At 58.2% G+C, this 27,470-nt stretch overlaps 2 protein-coding genes across 6 annotated transcripts in view; one reads left to right on the top strand and one right to left on the bottom strand.

Moving 5' to 3' along the window:
* Nucleotides 1-410: 410 nt before the first annotated feature.
* On the bottom strand, nucleotides 411-27,381 carry CLEC11A (C-type lectin domain containing 11A). 2 transcript variants are annotated; one of them, XM_055370204.2, is made up of 4 exons: nucleotides 27,114-27,381; nucleotides 2,028-2,214; nucleotides 1,518-1,709; nucleotides 411-1,097 (listed from the first exon to the last, which is right to left on the bottom strand). In XM_055370204.2, the coding sequence occupies exons 1-4, from the start codon at nucleotides 27,267-27,269 to the stop codon at nucleotides 652-654; spliced, it is 981 nt and encodes a 326-aa protein (XP_055226179.1). In that variant the 5' UTR covers nucleotides 27,270-27,381; the 3' UTR covers nucleotides 411-651. The 2 variants fall into 2 exon arrangements, with proteins under 2 accessions (XP_055226179.1, XP_030860548.2); XM_031004688.3 differs by lacking the exon at nucleotides 27,114-27,381 and adding an exon at nucleotides 2,447-2,813.
* Nucleotides 6,273-27,470, top strand: part of SHANK1 (SH3 and multiple ankyrin repeat domains 1) — a 60,506-nt gene continuing 39,308 nt past the window's right edge. For 3 of the 4 annotated variants that reach the window (XM_055370202.2, XM_055370201.2, XM_055370200.2), the window contains exons 1-12: nucleotides 6,275-6,716; nucleotides 9,160-9,457; nucleotides 9,644-9,847; nucleotides 10,392-10,463; nucleotides 11,836-11,944; nucleotides 12,177-12,328; nucleotides 14,012-14,179; nucleotides 14,639-14,755; nucleotides 21,558-21,635; nucleotides 21,884-21,950; nucleotides 22,240-22,570; nucleotides 23,405-23,598. In XM_055370202.2, the coding sequence (XP_055226177.1) occupies nucleotides 9,203-9,457; nucleotides 9,644-9,847; nucleotides 10,392-10,463; nucleotides 11,836-11,944; nucleotides 12,177-12,328; nucleotides 14,012-14,179; nucleotides 14,639-14,755; nucleotides 21,558-21,635; nucleotides 21,884-21,950; nucleotides 22,240-22,570; nucleotides 23,405-23,598 (1,747 nt within the window). In that variant the 5' untranslated portion in view covers nucleotides 6,275-6,716; nucleotides 9,160-9,202. Of the gene's footprint in view, nucleotides 6,717-9,159; nucleotides 9,458-9,643; nucleotides 9,848-10,391; nucleotides 10,464-11,835; nucleotides 11,945-12,176; nucleotides 12,329-14,011; nucleotides 14,180-14,638; nucleotides 14,756-21,557; nucleotides 21,636-21,883; nucleotides 21,951-22,239; nucleotides 22,571-23,404; nucleotides 23,599-27,470 lie in introns of all 4 variants that reach the window. The other variant, XM_055370203.1, reaches the window with a different exon arrangement.

Genomic DNA, 27,470 nt, shown 5'->3' with positions numbered 1-27,470 from the left:
TACAAATTGGACACGCCACTTAAACAAATTAAACGGGCTCTTTCCTGCCGGACTTGTCAGAGCCTTTAGCCCCTTCACGTTTCCCAAATCTCTTTGACCAGGACCAAGGCCAAGGCCTGGGACAACTGGCAGGCCCTGGGTCCCAAAGGCCGAGAGAGAGGGCACGATGGAGGTGAAGGTGTCTACAGCGTTTGTACGCGTGTACTTCGGCCATCTGTGCACAGAACAGATGACCGTGTGTACATATGCACCTGTGTTTCTCCATCACTCCATCTGGGGCTCAAATGACATCTGTAAAAAGGAGAACAGGCATCCAAAGGCCAGGACACGCGCCCAAAGACCAGGGTCTGGCCCTTCCCGGCTTCCCCTGCAGGAGATAAAGTCCAAGACTGCCTTCACTGCCCCTCAAGTCAGATTCCACAAGGATTTATTGGCACCGGACCTAGCCTGGTGCCCGCCCCTTCAAGGAAAGACACTAACAAGGAGGAGTGCCGGCACCGCAAGAGCCCTCCCAGAAGCGCCCAGCCTGGGGGTCGGGGAGGACGCTGCCACTCGTGGCCAGGAAGGGAAGGGCGATCCCGGAGGAGGGTGGGCACGGCGCAGGGAAAGGCCGGGTGGTGGGATGGGCAGGGAGGCGGGGTACCGGCCCCGCTAGAAGGGGAACTCGCAGACGTAGTAGAGACGCCGCTGGCAGTCGTGGTCCCACCAGGAGCCGTCGTCAGAGGCCTGCGCCACGCAGTTCTCGAGCGTGCCACCGTTGGGCTGGTCCGGGCTGAGCGGGTGCGGCGAGGCGCTGGGCTGGGCGCCGAGCTCGGGGCGGGGTGAGCGATGCCAGGCGAAGAAGGACACGCGCTGGCCGTTTTCGAAGAGGTAGAGGCCCTCGGCGCGCCGATCGTGCACGCCCAGCCACACGGGCCAGTTGTAGGGAGCGAGCGCCGCGCGCAGGTACCGAGTGAGCGCCTCCATCTGCTGGCGGTCTGCCGGCTGCGCCAGGCTCCCGCCCCGCGCCGTGCACCGCGCCTGCGCCGCCGCCTGAGCTTCGAAGTCGCGCGAGAGCAGGAAGCACTTGTGGCCCAGGCGCAGCCCCTTCAGGCAGCCTGTGGGCGGGGCCGGGTAGAGAAGGAGGCGGGGTCATGCATTCAGAGTCTGGAAGGGGGCGAGGACAAAACATCCGGGGGTGGAGGGAGGCGGGGCCAGGAACTCATGGGGAGGGCTGGGAGGAGGCGTGGTCAGAACCGCGGGAGCCAGGAGGTGGAGAGTCTGGTCCTCCAGGGGCGGGGCCAGGCGGTGGGAGCTGGACTGTAGGGGGCGTGGTGCTGCCCCAGTCGGGTCCGCGCGGGTCTGGAGTGCCCACCCGTTCCCTGCATTCAGCCTCCCAGCTCTCTAACCCCGTCCGCTAGCACACAGCAGCTCTCCCGAACTCTCCCGCCCCGGACACCTAGGGTCACCTTCTCAACCAGTCCCACACCTGGCCCAGATAGTCTCATTTTTTTCCACCCCGCGCGCCGCGGACTCACCCTCTAAGCGGCCGTGCTCGCGCTCGGCGCGACCCTGCGCCTCCTGCAGGGCTTGCACGGCATCGCGGGTGTCGCCCGCCGCGTTCCGCAGCTGCCGCAGCCCCTGGGTCAGCTCGACCACGCGGGTGTCCAACGCGTGCAGACGGACGTGCAGCTGGTGCAGGCCTGCGTCCAGGCCGGCCAGGCGGCCCACTGCGGACAGACAGGGATCATGCTGGAGGGGGAGCCTGGAGATGCAGCGGGGGGCCTGAGGACCTGGAGAACTGGGATCTAGGGCTCCTGAGGGCGGGGTGGCGGTGGGGGGGACACCCCGGACTCCTGGAAGGTAGGGTCGAGTGGCCCAGGCTCTTAGGAGGCGTGGCCGTGGACCTGGGGCTCCTAGGGGTGTGGGGGCTCTGGGCTGGGCAATGGACAACTGAAAGGCCACCTGGCAGTGAATCTACCCTTCATTTTTGCGAAAGTGACCGCGGCGGCCTAGGAGTTTGGGGGTGAGGGCTTCTGGTTACTCACGGATGTAAGTGACGATGTCCTCAGGGGTGGGAGAGGGGCTGGGGCCGGAGGATGGGGTTGGCGTTGCTTCCTCCTCCTCTTCCTCCCCCTGGTCCTCCTCCATCTCCCAGTCCTCTTTGCCCTCAACAGTTCCGGCAGGATTCTCATCCCCCCTCCCAGCAGGCAGTCCTAGGGCTTCCTGCAGATGCTGGGGCAGGGGAGGGGTGGTGAGCCCCAGCGTGCCACCAAGATGCCCCATTCGCCCCTTTCCAACTCATAACTCATTCTCTGCCGCCTGAGTCCTGTCTCTGAGCCCATCACCCTCCCACTCCTCTGAGACTATCCCAATCGCTCCTCATTGTCCATTTCCCTAACCTTGAAATACCCCCTCCCAGGCCCACAGTTCACCACCCATAGCTCCCTGACACTCCAGAGCTCACCTTCAGCATCAGGGCCTCCCTCTCCCGCTCCTCCTCCTGGGCACCTCCCCAGCCTCCCTCCCACTCCCTCTCTGCTCCCCGAGCCCCATGGCCAAAGCCCAAGAGCTGGGGGACCACCAAAGCCCCCAAAAGCCAGGCTGCCTGCATTAAGCTGGACTCTTGGCACCCAAAGTTCCAGATGTCTGGATGTCTGGGGTGGGAGGGGTGGCCTCTGGGAACTGCCGAGTGCCCCTGCCCTGTGTGCAGGTCACTAGCCCCCAGGTTCCCGACTCTCCCAGCTTCTCTCTTCCTGTTCCTCTCCTCGTCTCTGTCCGGTCCGTTGGTCTCCTCTGCTTCTCTGTGTGTGTCTCTCCCCGCCCCTCTTGGCTCCCCGGAGGCCCTGCCTCTGTGGCCGGAAACCTCCAACGTTCCAAAGCCGAGATCCCGCCTTGGGTCTCCTCGCACACCCTCCTCTTTCCACTTTCCAGAGCTCGCTTCCGCCCTGCTCTTTCCTTCTGCTGTAGCCCAAAGATCAGATAATCAGGAAGAGGATGGAGCTGGCTCTCCAAGGAATCTTGGAAAACATAGGCCCCGGCCTCAGCCCAGGAACCCGCTCAGAACCATCTGGGCAGTGGTGGGATGCTGGGACCGAGCACTGCTCCCTTCTTCCCTGCCTGGCCATTCCTATGGAGGGGCAGACCTCAGGGTCTCGCTGAGGTTGTTATTACCCTGTGGCCACCATCGCCTGCACACTCAATGGAGGAGACTCCGGGGCCCCTCCTGCCCCCTAGATTGCCCATCCCACCCTCCAAGCCCTTGTCTGGAGATCCAAGTGAGTGTGTGTGGGGGCGGGGTGACACATGTGAAGAGCACGAGTGTGACTGTGTGCATGACCCTGGAAGACGGGGCTCGGGGATTAACTGGCCACTTTACTAGAAGCCTCCTGCAGGCCAGGCTCTGGGCTGGGTGATGCTGGGGACTCCAGCTGCTTGCAGACCAGCAGCCAGATAGCTCCGGGGATGAGGGGGCTGGAGATGGGAAAGGGTGAGGAGTCTGGCGGAGCAGTCAGGGAAGGTTTCTCCGGGAGGTGAAATCGACAGACGCTAGGTTGTGTGCTCAAGGAGCTCTGAGCATTCAGCAAGCCACCTCATTTCAGCCTGGACCACTGCAGTCTCGCCCTCCCCCTCCTTCCTCCTGAGCCCCTCCAATCCCGGCTGCTTGCCGCAGCCAAAGCAATCCTTCCAAACCATAAATCAGATCACATCACTCCCCACTCCCCTGCTCCCCCACCTTCCCATCATAAGCAGGAGGGAAGCCAAGCCCGGGCCTCAGTCCTCAGCGCAGCCTACCACGCTGGGGGCTGGGAAGGAAGAACCCTTTGCACCTCTGCAGCCTCATCACCCCCACTCCCTTCACCCACCCCCAGCCTCCACCTTCCCTGGCTTCTTGGCTCATCCCCAAATACTAAGCTGATTACAACCTCAGAGCATTTGCACTAGCCCTTTCCTCCTTCTAGAAGCTTCTTTCCCCAGCTCCTTCTCATCATCGAGGTCTCAGCTCCAAGAGGCCTTCCCCAACCACCTTATCTATTCCACAAGTTACTTTATTAAAATGCCCCATTTCATCTTTTTGGTATAATCAAGACTGGCACGATCTTGTTTGTTTGTTTGTCTGTTCCCTGCCAATGAAAGCAGGGATTTTTATGCACTGATGCATCTCCTAGCACAAGGCCTACCTAGCACATAGTAGATGTTCAATCAACCTGTTGAGTGGGCGAGAGGGTAGCCGTTCCTGGTGGGGTCAAAGGCCTGGAAGCTTCACCTTTTTGGTTTGCTGGCACCCAAGTTCCCAGGGTGGTGGTGGCAGGGTAGGTAGAGGTGGTGAGGGCAGTGGGAGAGAGGCTTGGAGGCAAGGAAGAACAATGCCATGCCATGCCCCTCTATGTCAGGCCCATGAGTCACGCAGGGCTTTTCCAGCCCAGGCCTGGCTGGTGGTGCCAACAAGCATGGGGCACACCAGCCAAGGATCACTGGGCCTGCTCTTCAAAGGAGGAGACCGAGGCTCTGAAACAGCATAGCCTGCTGGAGGTCACCAGTGTGGCGGCAGCTAGCCAAGGTTTCTGGCTCCAAGAGCAGGGCATCTGCCCTCGGCTGCCGGGAGCCCCAGGAGGGGCCTTGGAAATCAGTGCCTCCAGCCTTCCGTTTTCCAAGAAATCCTGGTACATCGAGGGCACTGTGACCTTGGGCAGACTGCTCCCTGCCTCAGAGCCTGGGCCTCTCAGGTGCCCATTGGGAACCTGGGGCCCCTCACCAGGAGCTACAGACCTCAAGAAATAATGCATATGTGGGGAAAGGCCTTGTAAAGTGTGCAGGGGTGCACAGCCTCTCTGGCTGCTGGAGCCAACATGGGCAGCTGTGCTTTCCCCGGGCCCAGCTGCTCACCACCTGGGCTAGTGGGTACGCATCAAGATAGAGGCCTCCCTAGGCTGAGCAGGCACTTCCTCCAGCTCATACTCGGGTACCCCGGAGAGCCTGCAGCTGGAGGGGAACCCAGAAGCTGCCTAGAACTGCCCCCTGCAGGCCCTGGAGGTGCTGTTGGAGCTGGGAGAATGAGGAAGCCTGGGCTAAGGGGACACTCACCACTCACTGCTGCCCTGTGGGATCTGCTCTGTCCCTGTGGGTGCGTCCCAGGCATGAATGAGCTGTCTGCCTGCAGCTGGCTGCATATGCGTGCCTACACAGACATGTGCAAACTCTGAGGAGACGGTTGGGTGTGTCTGTGTGTGATGAATAAGGATATGCAACTATGAGGGGATATGCCCAGTAGTGCACAACAGTGGTCAAGTGAGGACTTTGGAGCCAGCGTACCTGTTCCTGATCCTTGTTACCACCTCCTTACAGCTGGATGACCTTGGGCAAGATACTTAGCCTCTCTGTTCCTTGGTTTCCCCCTCTGGAAAATGGGGATGGCGAAAGTCCCTGAGCCTGGCACACAGAAAGTGCTCCAGGAATGTCAGCAGTAACTATCCTGGAGGGGAAGGATGGCACGGTGTTGGGCATGTAAACGGGTGAGTGCGAGCCAGTGCAATGGACAGCACGGTGGGTGGGTGTGATGGGAAGGCGTGCACACGTCTCTACAGTGCTGTAACTCCGTTTTGGTGTTGAGAGATCTGGGCATGCATACCGGGGTGAACGCCTGTGTGCGTGTGTGCGCGCACACGTGCGTGTGTGGTGGGCAAATGTGTGCATGTGCTGAGTGTGTGCCCGGGCACAGGGGTGTGACAACTGCATGTAGCTGGGTGTGTTTGTAGCTGTGTACCCCAGGTGCATTGTGTCTGGGCATGCATGCGCTGGAGAGTGTGTGTATGTGGGGACTCTGCAGGTTACGTTACAGCTGGTGACTATGCACCTGTGCCTTGGGGAAATGTGGCCTGGCCCAGGTATGTCCACGTGTGCCCTGACCCAGTGCTTAAATGGAAAGGGTGTGTGTGTGTTTGGGGGGACAGGGTGGGAATCTATAGCCTTCAGACTTAAATTTGGGGGTGTAGAGTCTGGCAACAAATATTTATTGTGCCCCACTCTGTGTAGGGCGGCGGGGAGCTCTCTGGGAGGGGGTGGTCCTGAGGTGTGTGTCGGGGGCACCCTTATGGGGGCAGGACCCCTTCGTCGGGGTATGGGAGCAAGCAGGGGCGGAGTCAGGATTTGGGGACTCGGAGGTGGCGAGGAGTGGTGGGGGAGGGCAAGGGTAGGGGGCGGAGCCGGCGGTGGTGGGGGATGGGCGAGGTTTGGGGGCGCGGGGAGGGGCGATGTCTCCTCCGCCGGCTCCCGGAGGGAGGGGAGAGGGCGGAGGGAGGGGAGGGAGGGAGAGAGGGAGGGAGAGAGACAGGGTGAGGGAGAGACAGCGAGAGCGAGAGAGCGAGAAGGGTGGCAGAGGAGGCGCGGAGCGGGCGGCGGCGGCGGCGGCCCGAGGAAGAGGAGGAGGAAGAGCAGGCGGAGACGCGGCGCCCGGAGCCGGCCGGACCGAGCCGGGGGCGGGCGAGGAGGGGCGCGGCGGCCGCGGCGGAAGGGGGGGCGCTCTGCGGATGGCCAGGCCCGGCCCGCGGGGGGGGTGAGGTCCTCGGCCCTCCCGCCCTCCCCCCCGGTCCCCGCCCGCCCCCTCCCCGGGCCCGCTCGCCCTCCGGGGCGGTGGGGCATGGCCTGAGGGTCCCCCGTCTCCGGGGGGGTGGGGGGTGGGGGGAGGGGGGAGGGGCCGCGGGCGCCGCCGACCGGGACTCAGCAGCCCCGCCAGGCAGGTAAGGGGGTCGAGAACCTGGGGGTTTGGGGCAGCTGCGGGGCCGGGGCCGCGGGAGGGGGCGAGGGCGCCCGGGATGTCCTTGGCCCGGGGCCGGGCTCCTGGCCTGGGTGTGCGGCTGGGGGTACGGGTGAGGTGGGGAGCGTTGCCCTGGGCGACACCAAATTGGGTTACGCCCGGGTCCCCGGTGCCCCGTCCCAGATCGCATCCTTGATGGGAGGGCGCGCCCCCCACCCCCCGCCAGCAGAGCCCCTATCCCGAACCCGCCTCCCGGCTCTCCGGGGCCAAGGGCTCGGTCCTGGTACCTGCCTCCCCGCCCAGCCCGGCCACTCCCCCGCCTCGCCCTCCCTGGCGTACCTGGGCCCCTCCGCCAGGTCACCCTGGTCTCCACTCCCCTCCAGCGAGGGTCTAGGCCCGGGCCTCCTCCGCCCCCTTCGACCCCTCCAGCTCCCGCTTCTCCTTCCAGGCTCCTCCCGTCCCTTTCCACCCCTGCCCAAGCTCCCTGCGTCCCCACCAGGTCTCCAGTCCCTACACCGCCGGCCGGCGCGCCCCCTCGGCTCCCGCCCCCGACTCCTGCTCCCCGGAGCCCCCCGCCCCTCTCCCCGGCCGGGTTCTCCCCCACCAGTTTCCCAGCCTCGGCTCCGGCTCTCTCTCCCCGCCCCTCCCCGCCTCCCTCCGCCTCCATTCATTCTCCCTGGCCCCGCTCTCGGCCACGCCAGCCGCCCCCTGTCCCCCCACAGCCTCCCAGGGCACCCCCTCTCTCGCGTCCTCCACCACCCCCCTCGCCGATTCCTCAGCCCGTCTCGGTACCAGCTGCGTGCCAGCTATTCTTAGCCGCGGAGCGTTTGATTCATGCCGCCCCGGCGGAGCGTGCCCGCTCCCTCCCGCGAGCCCTGAGGGGGAGGGGCCGGAGCCGGCCCGGGGGGCTGGGGCAGCCGTACGCGCGGGGGGCCCTAGCCAGCTTTTCTTTCATCCCACCGGCCACCCCCCCCGAGCGGGGTTGAGGCTGGGGGTCAGCCAGGGTCAGCCGAGGGGGAGTGTCTGCGGGCCCCAGATCGCGAGGTGGGCTGTGCGGCGGGGCAGGGAGGAGGCGGCCGGGGTCTCCGCAGGGACGAGGTGGGGCGGCGTGGCTGGGTACCTGGAGGGGGAGGGGGCTTCGCAGCGCTGCCGCGCGTGGGGGAGGGGTCCCCCGGCCCTGGGTTAGTGGCTCGCTCGCCCACACCTCCTGGAACTCTCCTCCCACCACACACATTTAGTCTTCCTTTTCCCAACCCCCCAGCCCATCCCCACTCCCCCAAAGTCAGCAGTACCCTCCACTGCTTCCCATCTCCATGGCAACGGTGCAGGAACCGGGCCTGGTGTGGGGGGGAGGGACCAGACCAGACATTCTGGTTTCCGGTGCTGGGGTGGGAGTTGGGGGAGAACAGAAGGGAGGCGGACCCCATTTGGAAGGGGCTCCACCCTCATAAGGCCACCTCAAGGGAGAACAGCAAGGATCTAGAGATGATCCCCCACCTCAGTTCCCCAGACCCTCCTCTCACTTCTTAGCCTCCCTCCTAACACCCCCAGTCCTCAGAGTGGAGCCCCTAGTACCCAGCAAGCCAGCCCACCCACCCTGCAGTCCTAGAAAAGAGCTACAGGTCATCTGCAGCCACCCACATCTACCCGGGCCACCACACCACTGTCACCTGGACAGCACTCCCCAGGCCGACCTCCCCACCCACCCGCACACCCTCTCAAGATGTCCCAGTCTCCAAAAGCCACCTCTTGTGGTTCCCTTGGGGACACCCTAGGCCAAATGCTCTGCCCATGACACCCCCATCTCAGTGCCCCTTGCTCCCCTGGGACGGCAGATTCCCCAGCACTACTCGGCATGCCACGCGTTGTCAGCCACACTTGAGTGAAGTCACCAGCTCCACCCGCTCCAGGCTCACCACACCTCCCTCTCCCCCTTACTACATCTCAGTGTCAGCCTCAGCTTCTCCCCAACCCCACCCCCCGGCCCTGGGATGAGGGGCCAGGCTGGGGCCAGGAGGGCAGGATGCCTGTCAGTTTGTCCACCTGTCTGTCCTTAGCTAATTTTAGCTGCATTTTCTGTGGCCTGGCAAAGTGGGCCAGTAGCTCCCGCGGTGATTCTGCGGTTTCTGGGACACGGCCACGCTGGGTCACCAGCAAAGTGGGGCGCAGGGGGCGGGCTGCAAGCGGGGCCAAGGGCAGGGAAGGAGACACATGCCAGAAGCATGTCAGGGACAGGGGTGTGTGCGTGCCAGCGTGGGAGGAGGCGGCAGGGGAGGCCGTGCAGGCCGAGGGTGTGCCCGGCCTCCTTCCTGCCTATCTTGGGCAGTGGGGGTAGGCTGCCCTTGACCGCTTGACCACCGAATAGCGCCTGCGGCCTCTGAGGGGTCCCGGGCTCCTAGTCTGATGGCCGCCCTTGGCCCCTGCAGCCGCCTGTGATGCTGCCGTCCCCCGTCGCCCCGTGGCCCCACGATGACCCACAGCCCCGCGACAAGCGAGGACGAGGAACGCCACAGTGCCAGCGAGTGTCCCGAGGGGGGCTCAGAGTCCGACAGCTCCCCAGACGGGCCAGGTCGAGGCCCCCGGGGGACCCGGGGTCAGGGCAGTGGGGCACCTGGTAGCCTGGCCTCTGTTAGAGGCCTCCAGGGCCGCTCAATGTCCGTCCCAGACGACGCCCACTTCAGCATGATGGTCTTCAGGATTGGCATCCCGGACCTGCACCAGACAGTGAGTACCTGCCCACTGGCCAGCGGCAGGAGAGGGACAGGGCTCCAACCGACATGGGGAGTCCACTGGTGCTGGGTGTCCTCCCAGGAATCACCCCCACACTCAGCTCCTGGCTCACTTCCCAACCCACCTCAGGCTCTTCCCTGGCCCCTGGCCCACCCTAGGCCCTATCTCTTCCCCAACCAGAAATGCCTGCGCTTCAACCCCGATGCCACCATCTGGACGGCCAAGCAGCAGGTGCTCTGTGCCCTGAGCGAGAGCCTGCAGGATGTGCTCAACTATGGCCTGTTCCAACCGGCCACCTCAGGCCGTGATGCCAACTTCCTGGAGGAGGAGAGGCTGCTGCGGGAGTACCCCCAGTCCTTTGAGAAGGGGGTCCCCTACCTGGAGGTGAAGCTTCCCCAACTCCTTCACTGATAAGAGAAGGCATGCCCTAAAACACATCTGACCCCCACCCACTTTTTAACACACTCGAAACCTTAACGAGGGGGCACCCAGTGTGCGAGTCCAGACCTTCTAAGCATCACAGGGAAGTCAGAGAGTCCTGAGTTCAAATTACCATCTGTTCTGCTTCTGACCAGCTAAGTGGCCTTGGCCAAGTCACTTTCCTGCCCCAAGCTTCTCCTCGCCCATCAAATTGGGGGAGGATTCCCAATTACAGTAGGCACTCTAGAACATTCCCTGTGGGGTCCAGACTCCTCCTCCTTCAAGGCAGGGGTTGCAGTGCACATATACCATAATATCCAGCACTGTCGGAAAAGCCACTGCCACCCATCTACCGCCTAGACCAAGGTTCCAGGGCTGTTTTCACTCCCACCCTGAGCTACCCCGGGGAATTAGAAGGGGATCAGACCTTCCCCTACCCCAAGCCTTCTCCCCAGGCCCCTGATTCCAAGTCTCTGTGTCTCTCTCACTACCCTACCCTTGACCTCAGTTCCGATACAAGACCCGAGTTTACAAACAGACCAACCTGGATGAGAAGCAGCTGGCCAAGTTGCACACGAAGGTGAGAAAACCCTGCTGGCACCTATCCCCTATAGCCCCCTACCACCGGAGCCCCCTGCCCAACCACTTTCTCTCCCCACCTCTTCCCAACAGACCTCCACATTCCCCAAGCCAGCAATCCCTCTGGCCACTGCCCCCGCTTAACTTGGGATGCCTTACCACATTTGAGACAACCACAAATACCCCCCATTATCCCCATCACAACCCCTTCTTACTTTCCTCTTTTGCCCTTCATCCCTCTGCCTGGGCCCACATCATTCCCACCTGGCCTCCTTTGAGTCTCCCTTCTCTTCCCCTGCCTCCCCCCATATCCATCCAAGGCCTCTTTACTTCCCCACCTTGGCCTAGAACCCTGACATTGAAGGTCCTTCTGTCTAGAGTCTATTTCAAAGACAGGCTGCATTTCTCCCAACCTCATAGCCTGACTCTCTGCAAAATCCAACTATTACACCCCCCTTTCCAGCCATATCTGTCCTCCTGGTACCTTGCCCACCGATCCTCAGCCCCTGTCTCTCCTGTGTCTCGATGGTGAGAGCTGGGAGGAAATTGGGAACTGCTTTGGTCAGAAATGAAGAACTCTTGATCCTTGAGAAGGAAAAACTCCCAATCCCTCCTTGTCTACCCTCTCCCCACCACAGCATGCGTTGAACTCTTTCCTCCCCTAAATGTTCCATCCCTCCAGACTTTCACGGTCCACTTTGGGAACCACTGGCCAAGTGTGGCTCCTGAGTGCTTGCAGTGTGTTTGGTCCCAACTAAGACTCGCTGTGAGTGTGAAATATACACTCAGTTTCAAAGACTTAGTACCAAAAAAAAGTTAAATAACCTCATTAATAATTTTCATCTCAATTACCTGTTGAAACAGTAACATTGTAGCTGTATCAGTTAAATAACATATATCATTAACATGAATTTCAACACAACTAACACTTCACCCCCAACCACCCTGCTTTTTTTTTTTTTTTTTTTTTTTTTGAGACAGGGTCTTGCTCTGTCACCCGGGCTGCAGTGGTGCAATCATGGCTCACTGCAGCCTCAACCTTTCAGGGTTCAAAGGATCCTTCCAGCTCAGCCTCCCGAGTAGCTGGGACTACAGGCGTGTGCCACCACACCTGGCTAGTTTTTTGCATTTTTTGTAGAGATAAGGGTCTCACTTTGTTGCTCAGGCTGGTCTCGAACCCCTGGGCCCAAGTGATCCTCCCGCCTCGGCCTCCCAAAGGGCTGGGTACTTTCTCTGTAAAGGAGGCTGCTAGAAGCTTTTCAATGGCATATGTGACTCCACGTATATTTTCACTGGACGTCGCTGCTTGAGGACCCTGCTTCTCTGCCTTGCTCCTGACTGTCCTGTCTTCTCTGTCTTTGCCCATGGCTCAGACGGGGTTGAAGAAGTTCCTGGAGTATGTGCAGCTCGGGACATCTGACAAGGTGGCGCGGCTGCTGGACAAGGGGCTGGACCCCAATTACCATGACTCGGATTCGGGAGGTAGGGAGGGGTGCGCGTCAGGAGGACCTCAGGGCGAGGACAGAGCTGGGGAGCAGGGGTGCCATCTGCATTCACATCCATTCCTGACTGGTGTCTCCCAAACACATCGCTGTCCAAGGGGGAGGCCACGGGGCCAGAGGCTGTGGGGTGGAGAGCTATAGAGCCTGGAAAATGGGAAGGGATGGAGGGGAGGAGAAGGGGCTTCATGTGACCAGCTTTTCCCGCCCTTCAGAGACCCCCTTGACACTGGCGGCCCAGACCGAAGGCTCTGTAGAGGTGATTCGAACCCTGTGCCTGGGCGGGGCCCACATTGACTTCCGGGCCCGGGATGGCATGACCGCACTGCATAAGGCCGCATGCGCCCGACACTGCCTGGCACTCACGGTGAGGCTTCGGGGACCCCCCATCCCCGCCATGGGGCCCTCTCTCCTTTTCCCTTTGTTCTTTCTCAAACCTCAGTTCTTTGGTTTCAGTTAAAAATAGGCCCTCTCATGTCCCCAGTTCAAAGCCCCTTTCCATAGACTGAGACACAGCCCCTATTGTCACCCTTGTCAGGCCCCCCAGATGCACCCACCTGGGCTATAGCTGCCATCACACAGACCCGGGCACAGCCTCCTCCCCTAAACACCCAGAACGTCTCCATCCCCTGTGGCCCAGCTTAATACCAAATCTGCCTCTGTCTCCCCAAGGTGTAAACCCTTCTCATTCCTTAAAATACAAAGTGAGCTCCCTGCTATGCCCCCAGATAGAGCCCCTCCACACACACCCTGAAAACAGCCCCCCAGCTACCCTTCCAAACCAGCACTGCACCAGCTCCCCTCCCTCCTCTCTCACATGCAAATACAGCCCCTTCCCCACGTACACAGCCTCAAATGCACTTTCCCAAATAGACAAACCCATACACCCACAAAATACATACACAGCGGCAGCTGCACAGTCTAATTTTAAAATACTCTTCTCCCCCTGCCCCCGCCAGGACACTTGATTCCTCTTCCTACGAGGGTCAGGATGGGCTGCCCCCAAAGACAGCCATTGAGAAGCACCCCAACGCACAGCTGCTCCAGCTAAACGGCCCCTCCCTTCTCTCCCTCAGATGCTTTCCTGAAGAGCCCCTAATGCAGTCAGATGCCAGCCATAAAGATCTGCAGTATACCCCTGGAGTTGACAGAACCTCTTCATGTATATCCCGTGCACACTCACCCCCAAACCCACATCCTGCTCACACACGCCCCTCCCAGCCTCCAGACCTGCGCTATCCAAGCCAGTAGCCACTGGCCACCTGGGGCTGTTTAAATTTAAATTAATTAGAATGAAGTAAAATTAAAATTTCAGTTCCTCAGGCTCACTAGCCACGTTCAAGTGCTCAGGGGCCCACACGTGCCTGCCATATAGGGTGGTGCAGTTGCAGACCATCCCCACGATGGGGGAAACGTTCTGTTGGATGGCACTGCTACAGGCTGTCCTCACACAAGGTTGCTGCCAACACTTTCTCCTATTAATGTTCATTATTGCCAGCCTTCCACACCCAGAGCTGTCCTTCAAGTGGGGGCAGGAAGTGGCCTCCAGCCCCAGTGAGGCCGGCCCGATCCTTGCCCATACCCAAGCTTACCTGTCCCCTGGCTTCCTGCTGTGCCCCTTCTTTGAGATCCTGGACCTAATAACACCTCCCACTTGGTCAGAGACCCTCCAGCATCCAGACTCTGTCCTCTCATTTGTCCCCAACAACCCACCTGTAGGAAGTGGAATGGGTGGGTACTGTGGCCCCTAATGTCTTTCAATGGCTCATCCAAGATCGCCCCCAGGGGAAAGGCTGGGTGGGATGTCAGAGTGCAAGTGTCCTCTGGAGGCATCTACCCAAGTCCCACATTGTTCACACGGAATCAGAGTGGCCCAGGGAGGGAAAGGGCCAGGCTCAAGGTCGCACAAGGGCATCATGGCAGAACTGAGACTGTCATTGGCCACTGTAGGTCACCCAGGACGGTCCAGTCCCCCTGGCGCTTCAGAATGAGCTGGTTAATGTGTGACTGTCATCTGTGTTTTTCTACTGGGTTGTCTCTCCGTTCCTAGGCGCTCCTGGACCTTGGGGGTTCCCCCAACTACAAGGACCGTCGGGGGCTGACCCCTCTGTTCCACACGGCCATGGTGGGTGGTGACCCCCGATGCTGCGAGCTGCTCCTGTTCAACAGGGCCCAGCTGGGCATAGCTGATGAGAACGGCTGGCAGGAAATCCACCAGGTGCTCCTGATTCAGGCCATGAAGAGCTGGGGTGGGGGACCCAGTCCCCGAGGCATCCAACGGGCTGGGGCTGGGAACCAGATGCCAGGGTCCTCACAGAGCATGGGGGTGAGAATAACGTGGTCCCCAAAGAGGAAATGGTGGGGGTGAAGACAGGAAGACCCTAAGGGGGCATAGGCTGGGGAACCTGATGCCTTGACCCCTGAGAGGGATGGGCTGTCCTCTTGACCCCCTTAAGGAGGCAGACCAGACGCCTGGGCCTTGGAATGACTGAACATTTGGATTTTGAGGCTGACAGCCTGGGTCCCAGAGCAGGAAGCGGGGCTAAAAGGTGATGGGGAGGTGGATGTGGTGAACGATAGGATGAGAAGGCCAGTGCACAGATCATAGACAGACTCTTGGCCCAGAGGGAGAACAGCCTGGGTCTGATCCATGCCCCTCGCTCCCTGTCCTGCCCAGGCCTGCCAGCGGGGTCACTCTCAGCACCTGGAGCATCTGCTTTTCTACGGGGCTGAGCCTGGAGCCCAGAACGCCTCGGGGAACACGGCTCTGCACATCTGCGCCCTCTACAACAAGGTCTGCCTAGCAGCGGCCACCCCAGGCCCCTCACATCCCCGATAGCCGCCTCCCCCAGGGCCAGGCTCAGACACTCCTCTTGACTGCATCTCTGCACCCTTCACTTCTTCACTATTTCCACCCTTTCATCCAGTCATTCCTCCATTCATTCCTCCATCCATCCATCCATCCATCCAACAGATATTTACTGAGCTCCTTCTCTGTATCAGGCCTGGAGCTGGGTGCTGGGGACAAAGTGTTGAGCTCATGGCCTAGGAGAGGGCAGACAACATAGTTTGCTGCTACAATCCAGAGTGCTCAGAGCAAAGTCACAGGGAATCCAGATCCCTGCGGGAGCCCACATCTGGGACTGGGCTTGGGATGGAGTGGCTGGGGGTGAAGGTGGCTTCCTGGAGGAGGTGCCCCCAGTGTTAAGATGAGCAGGAGTAGAAAAGAGGAGAAAGGGGTGCTCCAGGGTGGGGGCACAGCCTGTGCAGAAAGCCAGAGGAAAGGGGGCTGTGGGTCCTCAGTTCCCCTGTGTCTGCATTCAGCCAGTGGTGTGTGCAGGTGCCACGTGGCGGCACGGCAGGGCACAGGGGAAAGGCCAACGTGCAGCCCCCGTGGCCCCTGAAGGCAATGACAGTGGGATGGGAGTTTTAGCAATTCAGGACCTTGGGGGTCCTGACAACCTGGGTCCCTGAGCAGGAAGGGAGTGCTGAAGGGAGATGGGAAGAACACCCCCACTTCTGCAGTTCCTAGGAGAGGAGAGGTACGGAGCAGGCAGGGGGGCTCGTGGCAGCTGGTTGGCAAGAGCCGGGTCTTTCAGTGTCATGACCTCTGGTACTTTAGCCACCTGAGCTGCAGATCATCCTGGGCAGGTCAGCCCCATGGAAAGCCTCAATCTCCCCACCTGTTTCTTGATGCTTCCTGCCCTTGAAGGGCAGCTGGTGGGGGTACTTAGAGAGACAGGTGCTAGCATGACAGAGCTGGTCTGTCAGCCCCCTTCCTCCAGGAAGTCTTCCAAAACAGCCCTCAGCCCCCTCTGCCTCGGCAGAACTTGCAGTGCTGGGGATTTGGCGGGTGGCCACGTGCCGCCTTGTGGCAGCCAGCAGTATGCCTGGAGCCCAGGGAAGACTCAGTGCTTGTCAAACCGAACCAACATGGTGCCGGCACTTCTCTCCCCGCGTGCTCCTGTCTCCTGCTCTGCGACACAGGCCTCACAACCAATCCTCTGACTCCCAGGCCCTCGTGCAGCTGAGGGGGAAGAAGCCCCGGCCCCACAGGCAGATGGGGGTGGGGAGCAAACAAGTCCCTCCCCCTCTTTGAGGCTCCATCCTTCTTCCTGAAATGGGAATAACGCCAGCTCCTATTGACGAGGGTGAGCCCTCGTGTATACTAAGTGCTCATCCCTGGAAGGCAGCCATCAGAATAATAATTGTCATTGTTACCATCACCAGTGTCAGTCAGGGTCCAGTCGAGAGACAGAAACTGTACCGTTCACATAAACAGAGAAATTTTGGTATAGAGAATTAGACCAGGCACGGTGGCTCATGCCTGTAATCCCAACACTTTGGGAGGCCAAGGCAGGAGGATGGCTTGAGCCCAGGAGTTCGAGACCAGCCTGGGCAACGTGGGAAAACCTGGTCTCTATGAAAAAATACAAAAATTAGCTGGGCACAGTGGCGTGCACCTGAAGTCCCAGCTACTCGGGCGGCTGAGGCAGAAGGATTGCTTGAGCCTGGGAGGTGGAGGCTGCAGTGAGCTATGATCATGCCACTGCACTCCAGCCTGGGTGACAGAGTGAGACCCTGCCTTAAAAAAAAAAAATTAGAATTAGACAGCAGGCAGAGTTTTCTTAGTGGGACAGTTGCACAAGTCATTTTCCCCTCCTTGATCTCCTTTCTCAGCTGTGAAATGGGTCAATAATTAATATCCGCCATGCAGGCCGGGCGCGGTGGCTCACGCCTGTAATCCCAGCACTTTGGGAGGCCGAGGCGGGCGGATCACTAGGTCAGGAGATTGAGACCATCCTGGCTAACACGCTGAAATCCCGTCTCTACTAAAAATACAAGAAAAAAGTTAGCCAGGAGTGGTGGCGGGCGCCTGTAGTCCCAGCTACTTGGGAGGCTGAGGCAGGACAATGGCGTGAACCCGGAAGGCGGAGTTTGCAGTGAGCCAAGATCATGCCACTGCACTCCAGCCTGGGCAATAGAGCGAGACTCCGTCTCAAAAAAATAGATAAATAAATATCTACCATGCAAAAGGATCAAGTGGGTTAATAGGTTTGCTTGCCTTTGCCATGGGCTTAACAAACCGATGCATAACACATACGAACTTGATTCCTCCATTTCCCCCCTTGTCTTCCTCCCAGGCTTTAAGCTTTCCAAGAGCCAGGGCTGAGTCTGACAGTTTTTCCTCAGCCTCTGCCACCTTGGCCTCCTGATATGCCCGTCCAGCATTTGGTGGTGAATGTCAGATCCGTGTCTAGGCTGTGAGCACCTCAAGGGTGGGGGTTGAGTCTGATTACTTGCTCTGTTTCAGGACCCCAGCAAACAGCAGGCCTAGTTCCATCTTTGTTGAGTGAGTGAATGAATGAATGAAAATGAGTGAATGAATGATGGGGTCAGCCCTCTTGGATTTCCACCAAGACTGTGCACAGTGCCTGGCTCAGAGCATTCAACAGGTGTTTGCTTGTTTCAACAGACTGAATGACTCAACCAATGAATGAATGACTCGAACAAATGAATTTTGACTGACTCAACCCCACATCCTCCATCCTCATCCTTTCCATGCACGTTCCTTGAGCACCTACTATGTGCACAGCACCAGGCCTTGGGGATGTGAGATGAATCAGACACAGCATCTGGCCTGGGGAGGGCGAGGGCGGGGTTGGGGGGGGTGGGAGTTCACAGTCTGGTGAGGAGGCAGACGTGTAAGCAAATCATGGCTACGGCATGAGATAAGTGCTAGGATGCCGTTAAATGCGAGTTTCTCTTGGTGCCCAGGGGAGGGAGCCATCAACTCTGACTTGCACACCTTCTCAGCTTTGTAAGAGTAGGATGAGGAGCAGGTGAGCTTAGGGGCTGTGCTCTGGCCCTGTGCCCCCAGTGTGGGGGTTGGGGCTGTGAAAGCATGCAAAAAGCCAGGCGCGGTGCCTCACACCTGTAATCCCAGCACTTTGGGAGGCTGAAGCAGGCGGATCACGAGGTCAGGAGTTCAAGACAAGTCTGGCCAAGATGGTGAAACCCTGTCTCTACTAAAAAGACAAAAATTAGCCGGGCATGGTGGCGGGCGCCTGTAATCCCAGCTACTTGGGAGGCTGAGGCAGAGAATTGCCTGAACTCAGGAAGCGCAGGTTGTAGTGAGCTGAGATCGTGCCATTGCACTCCAGCCTGGGTAACAGAGCGAGACTCCATCTCAAAAAAAAAAGAAAAGAAAAGAAAAGAAAAACACGCAAAAGTACACATGGCAGGAGTTAACAGTCTAGTTGGCCCGCAGCACGGGCATGCACAGACTCACATGCACACACACACTCCCAAACACACCCAGAACACACACTGGGCTAACTCTGCTGCCCGATGTGTGACTTTGGCAGTCAGAGTCGTCCATTCATAGGACATAGGTGAACCATAGGATCAGAAGGCCAGGTGCACAGGAGGATCGCTTGAGCCCAAAAGGTGGAGGCTGCAGTGAGCCGAGATCACGCCACTGCACTCCAGCCTGGCAACAGAGCGAGACTCTGTCTCAAAAAAAAAAACAAAAAAAAGGGAAGAAGAAGGCCAGGTTGTTGGAATCCTAACTGCTCCACTAACTGGTTGTGTGACCCTGGGCATAGCATCTGCCCTCTCTGAACCTGTCCTGTAACATAGGCCCATACAAACCCCTTGGTGGATTTGTCATGTGGAAGGGGTGAGATCAAGGAGGTGCTTGGGAAATGGTGGTTAAATTAGCATCAGAGGGCACTGGGGTAGAGTTGAGCTGGAGGCCAAGTTGGGTTTGGCTAGGCCAAGATAAAAGGGAGAGGACACTCCTTCTACCGAACAGTCCCTGTGGGTCCAGCATTAATCCAGGTGGTGGGTGCCACAGGCAAAATCATGCCCCTGTACAACTTATGATGTAGAGGAGAAGAGACACTACTGAGACAAATAACAGGAAATGGAATTTCAGGGAGATGGGGTTACGAAGAAAATGAGTTAACATTGGCTTAGAGTGCCTGGCACATACATCAGTGTGGTCCTAAAAAATAAAGCAAAGGGTTGGGCACGGTGGCTCATGCCTGTTATCCCAGCACTTTGGGAAGCCAAGGCAGGCGGATCACCTGAGGTTGGGAGTTCGAGACTAGCCTGGACAACATGGGGAAACCCTGTCTCTACTAAAAATACAAAAATTAGCCAGACGTGGTGGTGGGTGCCTGTAATCTCAGCTACACGGGAGGCTGAGGCAGGAGAATCACTTGAACCTGGGAGGCAGAGGTTGCAGTGAGCCAAGATCGTGTCACTGCACTCCAGCCTGGGTGACAAGAGCGAAACTCCATCTCAAAAAAATTTTAAAAATAAATAAATAAATAAAAATAAATAAAGCAAGGAAGAGGACAAGGGTTTTTTTTTAGACAGGATGGCCAGAGAAGACCTCTCTGAAGAGGTGGCATTTGTGCAAAAGCCTGAACGAAGTGAGGAAGCAAGCTATGCTGAGATCTAGCAGGAAAGGATTCCAAGCAGAGGGAGCAGCCATGCAAAGGTCCTGGGGCATGAGTGTGCTGTCAGAGGAAGGAGGTGGCCAGTGTGGCTGCAGCCTGGGAGCAAGGGCAGGTGGTAGAAGATGAAGTTGGTGAGGGTCAGAGTGGGGAGTGGCAGGGCAGGCAGCTCAGGTTAGCTCAGCTAACCCTAACCCTCCTAGGCCGTGGCATGGACTTTGTGCTTAGCCCAAAAAGTGACGATGGGTGCCATGTGATTGACATTGGTGAGAAATTGATCTGAATGTAGAAGGCATCCCTGTCCCCACTGGCCCAGTCCTGCCCCCACCCTTTCCTCCACAATGCGTGTCCCCTTCCTTCTGGGCCTGGCAGAAAGTGTGATTAAGATAGAAGACTTTGGAGTCAGAGAGATCTGGGTTCGAATCCAAGGCTGATAATCACCAGCTGTGTGACCTTGAGCCCCCCCAACCCCCCCCCTTTTTTTTTTTTTGAGACAGGGTCTCACTTTGTCACCCAGACTGGAGTGCAGTGGCACGAACAAGGATCTTTGCAGCCTCGACCTCTTGGGCTCAAGTGATCCTCTCACCTCAGCCCCACAAGTAGTTGGGACTACAGGCGTGTGCCACCAAGCCAGGCTAATTTTTTAAAATTTTCTGTACAGACGGGGTTTCGCCATGTTGCCCAGGCTGGTCTCAAACTCCTGGGCTCAAGCGATCCTCCCTCCTTGGCTTCCCAAAGTGCTGGGATTACAGGAGTGAGCCACCACCCCTGGCCCACCTTGGGCTCTTTTGAAAGCCTTAGTTTCCTCCTCTGTAAAATAGAGACAATTTCCATGTCCTGGAATTGTTGGGCAATTCAATGAGCTTCTGCCTCTAAAGTGCCAAGTGCCTGGCACGTAACATGGTAAGCCTCCGTAAGGTCTAGACCTGTGGTTCTCAACCGGGGAGCTTCTGTCTCCCAGGGCACACTTCGCAATGTCTAGAGACATTTTTGGTTGTCATGACTGGGGAGGGGAGTGCCACTGGCATCTAGTGGTAGAGACCGGGGATGCTACTCAACATCCCACAGGGCTCAGAACACCCTCCACAAACCAATGAATCACCAAAGGATTATCCAGCCCCAACATCCAGTGGAACATAGCATGAGCACATACCCTAAATGCCCTCAAATATCCTAGTGGCCATATTAAAGAGAAAGGGAAAATAATTAGGTGACATTTATTTTAACAACATATTTTACTTATAACAGTGTATCTAAAACATCATTTCAACATAGAATCAATACAGAAATTACTTTTTTTTTGAGACAGAGTCTCACTCTGTCACCCAGGCTGGAGTGCAGTGGCAGGATCTCGGCTCACTGCAACCTCCACCTCCTGGCTTCAAGTGATTCTCCCACCTCAGCCTCCTGAGTAGCTGGGATTACACGCGCCCGCCACCACGCCTGGCTAATTTTTGTATTTTCTGATAGAGACGGGGTTTCACCATGTTGGCCAGGCTGTGCTCAAATACCTGGCCTCAAGTGATCCACTCACCTCAGCCTTCCAAAGTGCTGGGATTACAGGTGTGTGTCACCACACCTGACATTTTTTTTTTCTGGGGGGGAGACAGGTCCCTGCTCTGTCACTCAGGCTTGACCTCAGCTCACTGCAGCCTCGAACTCCTGAGCTCAAGCAATCCTCCCACCTCAGCCTCCCAAGTATTCGGGACTCCGGGCACCCACGACCATGCCTGGCTAATTTCTGTTTATTTTTTTGTAGAGATGGGGGGCGTCTCACTATGTCACCCAGGCTGGTCTGGAACTCCTGCCTTGGCCTTCCACAGTCTTAGGATTACAGGCTTGAGCCACCATGCCTGGCTATAGACATTTAAATTCTTTCTTGTTTTCATATGGCATATCCTTGAAATCCAGGGTGTATTTCGCATGCATGGCGCATCTCCGTTTGGGCCGGCCATGTTTAAACTAAAGTGCTCCTGGTCTGTACCTGGCAGGTGGCTGCTGTCCTGAGTGGTGCGGGTTTAGGGTGGAGTATTTATTCCTGAGGCTCTTAGCACAGAACCTGTATCCACTCAGGGTGATCTTAATTTTTTTTATCTCTCTTTGTCCTGTGCCACTGGCCATTACCCGCAGGAGACCTGTGCCAGGATCCTCCTGTATCGAGGTGCCGACAAGGATGTGAAGAATAACAACGGACAGACCCCCTTCCAGGTCTGGAACTGCAGGGGATGTGCTGGAGTTTCCAGGGCTAAGGAAAGGGTGACAGTGACACCCAGTGGATGAGGAAGGGGACAATGAGGAAAGCAAGTAGACAGGCCGTGGAGGGGGAGCTGGAAGAAGACAGAGGGCGGCATTGTCGGAGTGGAAGGTTTGGGTCGGACCGGGGACCTCGTCATGTTCCCTGCCCTCTCTCTGCTGCCTGGGCCCCCGGCCGACCTGCCTCTACCCCCTCCCTCCAGGTGGCAGTGATTGCTGGGAATTTTGAGCTGGGGGAGCTGATCCGAAACCACCGAGAACAGGATGTGGGTGAGTGACAGGGAGCTCGGACTGCACAGAGAACCTGGGGCGGTTGGGGTTTCATGGTGGGATGGGGGAGTTGGGGGACCTGACTTGGGGGCCAGGATAGGATGGAGAAAACCCTAGAGGACCAAAAATGTCTGGATGGTGGTGGGGGAGCAATTCCAGGCCCCCCTCCCTTTCTCATCTCTGTCTTTCTCCCTCATGCCTCTCTCCCACCATCTCTTGCCCCCGCATGGCCCCCTGCTTGCCTTTTCTCCCCTAACATCTGCCCCCCGCCGCCACTGTGCCCTCTCAGTGCCCTTCCAGGAGTCCCCCAAGTATGCGGCCCGGCGACGGGGGCCCCCAGGCACAGGGCTGACGGTGCCCCCGGCGCTGCTGCGGGCCAACAGTGACACCAGCATGGCGCTGCCCGACTGGATGGTGTTCTCCGCCCCGGGGGCCGCGTCCTCTGGGGCCCCTGGCCCTACCTCAGGGTCCCAGGGCCAGTCGCAGCCCTCGGCCCCCACCACCAAGCTCAGCAGCGGGACCCTCCGAAGTGCCAGCAGCCCCCGGGGTGCCAGGGCCCGCTCTCCATCCCGAGGGAGGCACCCTGAGGACGCCAAGAGGCAGCCCCGCGGCCGGCCCAGGTAGGGGAGGCAGCCCCGGCTCCACGGTCCCCAGCCCCGTCAAATCCCCTCTCCAGATCGGCGGCTTCCCCCGAGGCCAGCCCAGCTGCCTTCTGTAGGTCCTCATCCAAGTCCCTAGTGTCACCTTGGGGTAAAGTAAGGCCTTGGGAGCTACTGTCCCGACTCCACCCCCAGTGCACCACATGTTAGCTGGATGTCTGCTCCAGGACAGGGGCCCCAGGCAGAGAGTACCCCAAAGAAACATGGGCCCCAGCCCCTGGGGACAGACAGAATGACAGGGTGAGGTGGAGGGAAGCTGAACAGGAAGAGGATGGGGGGGTGGCAGGGACTTGAGGGGGACAGAGAGGTCACTCTGGAGGGAGGATGAGGAGGGGGCGGGGGACATTCCGGGGTCAGGAAGCCCACCTGGCTAGAGGAGGGTGAGAAGGAGGCGAAGGCCAGCCAGGCGTGTCCCGAGGAAGTGAGGGAGAGGCTGGCAACGGCGGGCAGAGGAGTTGGACCTGACCCAGGAGGAAGCTGGGAGTCGCGGAAGGCTCGTGAGCGGAGGGATGACACAGTCCCAGCTCAGTCTCAGGAAGCTGAATCAGGCGGTGCGCACAGGACCGTGGGAGGGGGCAGAGCCGGAAGCCAGGAGGCAGGAGAGGGGGCTGGTTGGGGCAGCTGCGGGCAGGCAGAGGGAGCCCCCAAATGCCCTCTTCCCTGGAGGATGCCAGTGCTGGGAACCCCCCCCTCCCCCCGATGCACCGTCCTCTTCCCCCACCCAAGGACCCCTGTCCTCCCAGAGGTGTCCCCTCCCTCCACCCTCCCCTCCTCTCATGCCCTCTGTGTACGCAGCTCCAGCGGGACACCCCGGGAAGGGCCAGCCGGGGGCACGGGGGGCTCAGGGGGCCCCGGGGGCTCCCTGGGCAGCCGCGGGAGGCGGAGGAAGCTCTACTCAGCGGTACCCGGACGCTCCTTCATGGCTGTGAAGTCCTACCAGGCCCAAGCCGAGGGGGAGATCTCCCTGAGCAAGGGCGAGAAGATCAAAGGTACCCAGGGTGGAAGCAGGGCCTGGGCTGGGCTGGGCTGTGGGGGCGATCAGGGAAAATGTGGAGCAGAGAGCAGACCATTCTCGGGCACCTGGAGTATCTCATGCACTCTGGAGACCTCAGATAGCCCCAGGACACCCCTTGAGGCTTGGAGGACCATAAAGTGTAGCTCAGATGACCCTGTCAGGAGGCAGTGAAGTGAGCTGTGTCCCACTGCGGGACACTGATGCCGTGTGCAGGGCGTGGCTGGAACTTCTCACCAAATCGTCTCATTAGACTCCTGATGGCCCTTTCTGGGGAGGGAGGTCATGGGCCCCATTGCATGGTTGAAGGAACAGAGCCTCACACAGGTGAAGCCACTTGCCCAAGGTCCTCAGTCCAAGCCCACAGTCCTTCCTGCCACCTGGTGCAGAGCGTGAGGCTGAGCAGCCTTAACTTTGCCTCCTGCATCTGCCCAGGGGTCCTCAACTGAGAGACAGGCAGGGACCTACTTCTAGGGCCCCGATGAGCTGGCAGATATAAGATGTTTGGCCGTGGCGAGGGTTCCCAAAATGGTGGTGCTGTTATCAGGGTTCACCTCCCTTTGGTTTTTCCACCTTCATCTGGAAAGTGGAGCCAGTCTCCCCTGCTTATAGGCTTTGCAGGGCTGCTGACGTGTTCTTGGATAGAAGGATGCTTTAGAGACCACCACGTGCCGCAGGTGTGGCCGTTAATACGAGGCATTGGAACAATTCTTTGCCAGACTCTAGGCTGCCCAGGAGCTGAGCGGTATAGAGGTTGAGAGCCTGGCAGCCTGGGTTCAAATCCAGACCCCATCACTTCCTAGCAGGGTGACCTCAGCCAAGTGATTTCTCTGGGCCTCAGTTTCTTCATCTGTAAAATGGGACTTTCATGAGGATTGGGGGAGTCAGATCATGTAAAGTACTTAGACCAATGTTTCCTACATAACAAGTGCCATCTAAGAGCCATCATTTGGCCGGGCAAGGTGGCTCACACCTGTAATCTCAGCACTTTCGGAGGCCGAGGCGGGTGGATCACCTGAGATCAGGAGTTTGAGACCAGCCTGGCCAACATGGTGAATCCCCATCTCTACTAAAAATACAAAAAATAAAAAATAAAAAATAGCCAGGTGTGGTGGCACGCACTTGTAATCCCGGCTACTTGAGAGGCCGAGGCAGGAGAATTGCTTGAACCCGGGAGGCGGAGGTTGCAGTGAGCCAAGATCACACCTGGCTGACAAGAGTGAAACTCCATCTCAAAAAAAAAAAAAAAAAAAAGCCATCATTTTCCTAAGTGGCCCCTACTTCAGGCACTTAGGGGAGAGAGACCTGGGCCCCTGAATAAGCAGGGAGGATCCTACCATAGAAGGTCAACTTGAGTGAGTCCTTGAAGGGTATTCGGGGGTCAGAACATCAGGTGGGCTGTGTAACTGCATGTGTTTCCTAGTCTCTCTTCCCATAGCCTGAGTTCCTGTAGGTGAGGTCATAAGTCACTGGTCTCTGGGTCTCTAGGGCTCAGTTTAATGACCCAGCACACAGGAGGCTTTAATGCACATATGTTGAGTGAATGAATGATCAAATTCAGGAGCTACTGTGGGGGCCAGGTGCAGCTCCTTCAGGTCCAGCTGCCTGGGATGTAGGCACGTGGGGTTGGGGGAGATGGGAGAAAAGAAAGGTGAGCTGAGGCCAGAGGTAAAGGACCTTCCGGGCAGGCAGAGGACCATGGGCAGTATCTTGCTGAGCTACAAGCTCAGTGCTTCTATGCAGGGAGAGAACACACTGCCTTCTGTTTTTCTATCCTCGTCTTCCATTAAGAGGGACTTAATTGCCTCAAAGCACGCCCACATCCACGATGTCACTGAGCTCACACAGCCCGATGAGGGAGCTGACTCCTGCTACTCTCAGAATCAAAGCCCAGAGTCTTAACCTGGCCTCCAAGCTGCCTCTCTGCCCACCTTGTCAACCTCATCTCATGCGACTCTTCCTTTCACCCACAAGGTTCCAGGGACCTCATCCTACTCTCCAGTCCTCCAATGCCCCGAGCCCTCCAATTCTCCAATGCCCCAAGTCCTCCAATCCTCCAATGCCCCGAGCCCTCCAATCCTCCAATGCCCCGAGTCCTCCAATCCTCCAATGCCCCGAGCCCTCCAATCCTCCAATGCCCCAAACCCTCTAATCCTCCAATGCCCCGAGTCCTCCAATCTCCCAATGCCCCGAGTCCTCCAATCCTCCAATGCCCCGAGTCCTCCAATCCTCCAATGCCCCGAGCCCTCCAATCCTCCAATGCCCCGAGCCCTCCAATCCTCCAATGCCCCGAGCCTTCCAATCCTCCAATGCCCCGAGCCCTCCAATCCTCCAATGCCCCGAGCCTTCCAACCCTCCAATGCCCCGATCCCTCCAATCCTCCAATGCCCCGAGCCTTCCAACCCTCCAATGCCCCGATCCCTCCAATCCTCCAATGCCCCGAGCCCTCCAACCCTCCAATGCCCCGATCCCTCCAATCCTCCAATGCCCCGAGCCCTCCAATCCTCCAATGCCCCAATCCCTCCAATCCTCCAATGCCCCGAGCCCTCCAATCCTCCTATGCCCCGAGTCCTCCAATCCTCCAATGCCCCGAGCCCTCCAATCCTCCAATGCCCCAAACCCTCTAATCCTCTAATGCCCCAATCCCTCCAATCTCCCAAAGCCCCAAGCCCTCCATTCCAATGGCCCAAGCCATCCAATCCTCCAGTGCCCAAGCCTTCCAATTCCCCAGTGCCCCAACCCCTCCATTCCTCCAATGCCCCAAGCCTTCCAATCCCCCAGTGCCCTGAGCCCTCCAATTCTCCAGTCCTCCGATATACCAACCCCTCCATTCCTCCAATGTCCCAAGCTTTCTTGTATACCAAACTCTTCAAACATGCTGGTCCTTCTGCCTGGAACTCTTCCATGCTCTCTTTGCCTCCCCAGCTCCTAGGATCCTTCAGGTCTCAACCTATATGTCACACCTCAGGGACACCTCCCTGGACCCCTTTGCCATTATAAGTTATATACTCCCATCTGGCTTCTCTCCAAACACCCTCTTATTTTCCCTTGAGCTCTGACCCCAACTTCCAATCATACAGTCACTTGTATAGTTATGCCTCTATTGGCCACTGCTCTGGAAGCTCCTCAAAGGAAGGAACAACATTGATTATATTCAACAGTGTCTACCCTGGTACCTGACTCATGAATGGCACTAACTAAATATTTTTACAGTGAACAAATGATTGATTACAAGACCACCAAGCCAGACATGGCAGTACCAGCCAAGAACCCAGTCCCCTTGACAACCCATCTCCTGCTCTCTTCCACGACTTTCAGCTTCCCCTCATTTGGTCTCCCCAGATGCTCTCAAGGGAGGCAGTTTGTGGAGGGAATACATCTGATGGCCCCAATTCAACCCCTAGCATAGCTGGAGCCATCTCCAGGCAAGGGTTTTCTCCACATTCGCTTCAGCTTCTTTGTCTATAAAATGGAAAAACAGTTGTTACCTACCTGGGTAGGCACAAGGGTTGAACGAGGAAGGAAACTATGTGAAGGGCTGAATGGGGGCAGAGTCATGAAAAATGCCGGAGAAATGGAAGACCATGTGTTTGCCACTGGTGCCCTTGTCATGCACTGAAGCCGTTGCATGGAGAGGTAGCAGCACATGAGTGACTGAAAGTATGCCCTCTGGAAGCAGACTGAGCTGTGTTCAAATCCAGATCTGTCAGTTACTAGCCTTGTAACCTTCAGCAAATGATCTTGGCTCTCCAAGCCTCAGTGTTCCTATCAGTAAAAGGGAGATAATGAAAGTGGCCCCTCTTAGGGTTCTGGCCCAGGTGAGAGTTGGATACACATTAGCTGTTCTTG

This window comes from Gorilla gorilla, chromosome 20 (genome assembly GCF_029281585.2).
Source record: "Gorilla gorilla gorilla isolate KB3781 chromosome 20, NHGRI_mGorGor1-v2.1_pri, whole genome shotgun sequence".
NCBI classification, from domain to species: Eukaryota; Metazoa; Chordata; class Mammalia; order Primates; family Hominidae; genus Gorilla; species Gorilla gorilla.
Note: the sequence above shows the minus strand (reverse complement) of the source record. Positions and strands in the feature narration are given on the sequence as shown.

Excerpts from the sequence above, each read along its gene's own strand:
- CLEC11A (XM_055370204.2), bottom strand. The coding sequence starts at position 27,269 with ATGTGCTGCTACCTCTCCATGCAACGGCTTCAGTGCATGACAAGGGCA. Across the intron at positions 2,215-27,113 it reads CAACCCTTGTGCCTACCCAG|CATCTGCAGGAAGCCCTAGG; the intron begins GTAGGTAACAAC and ends CCCCTGCCCCAG. Across the intron at positions 1,710-2,027 it reads GGACATCGTCACTTACATCC|TGGGCCGCCTGGCCGGCCTG; the intron begins GTGAGTAACCAG and ends GTCTGTCCGCAG.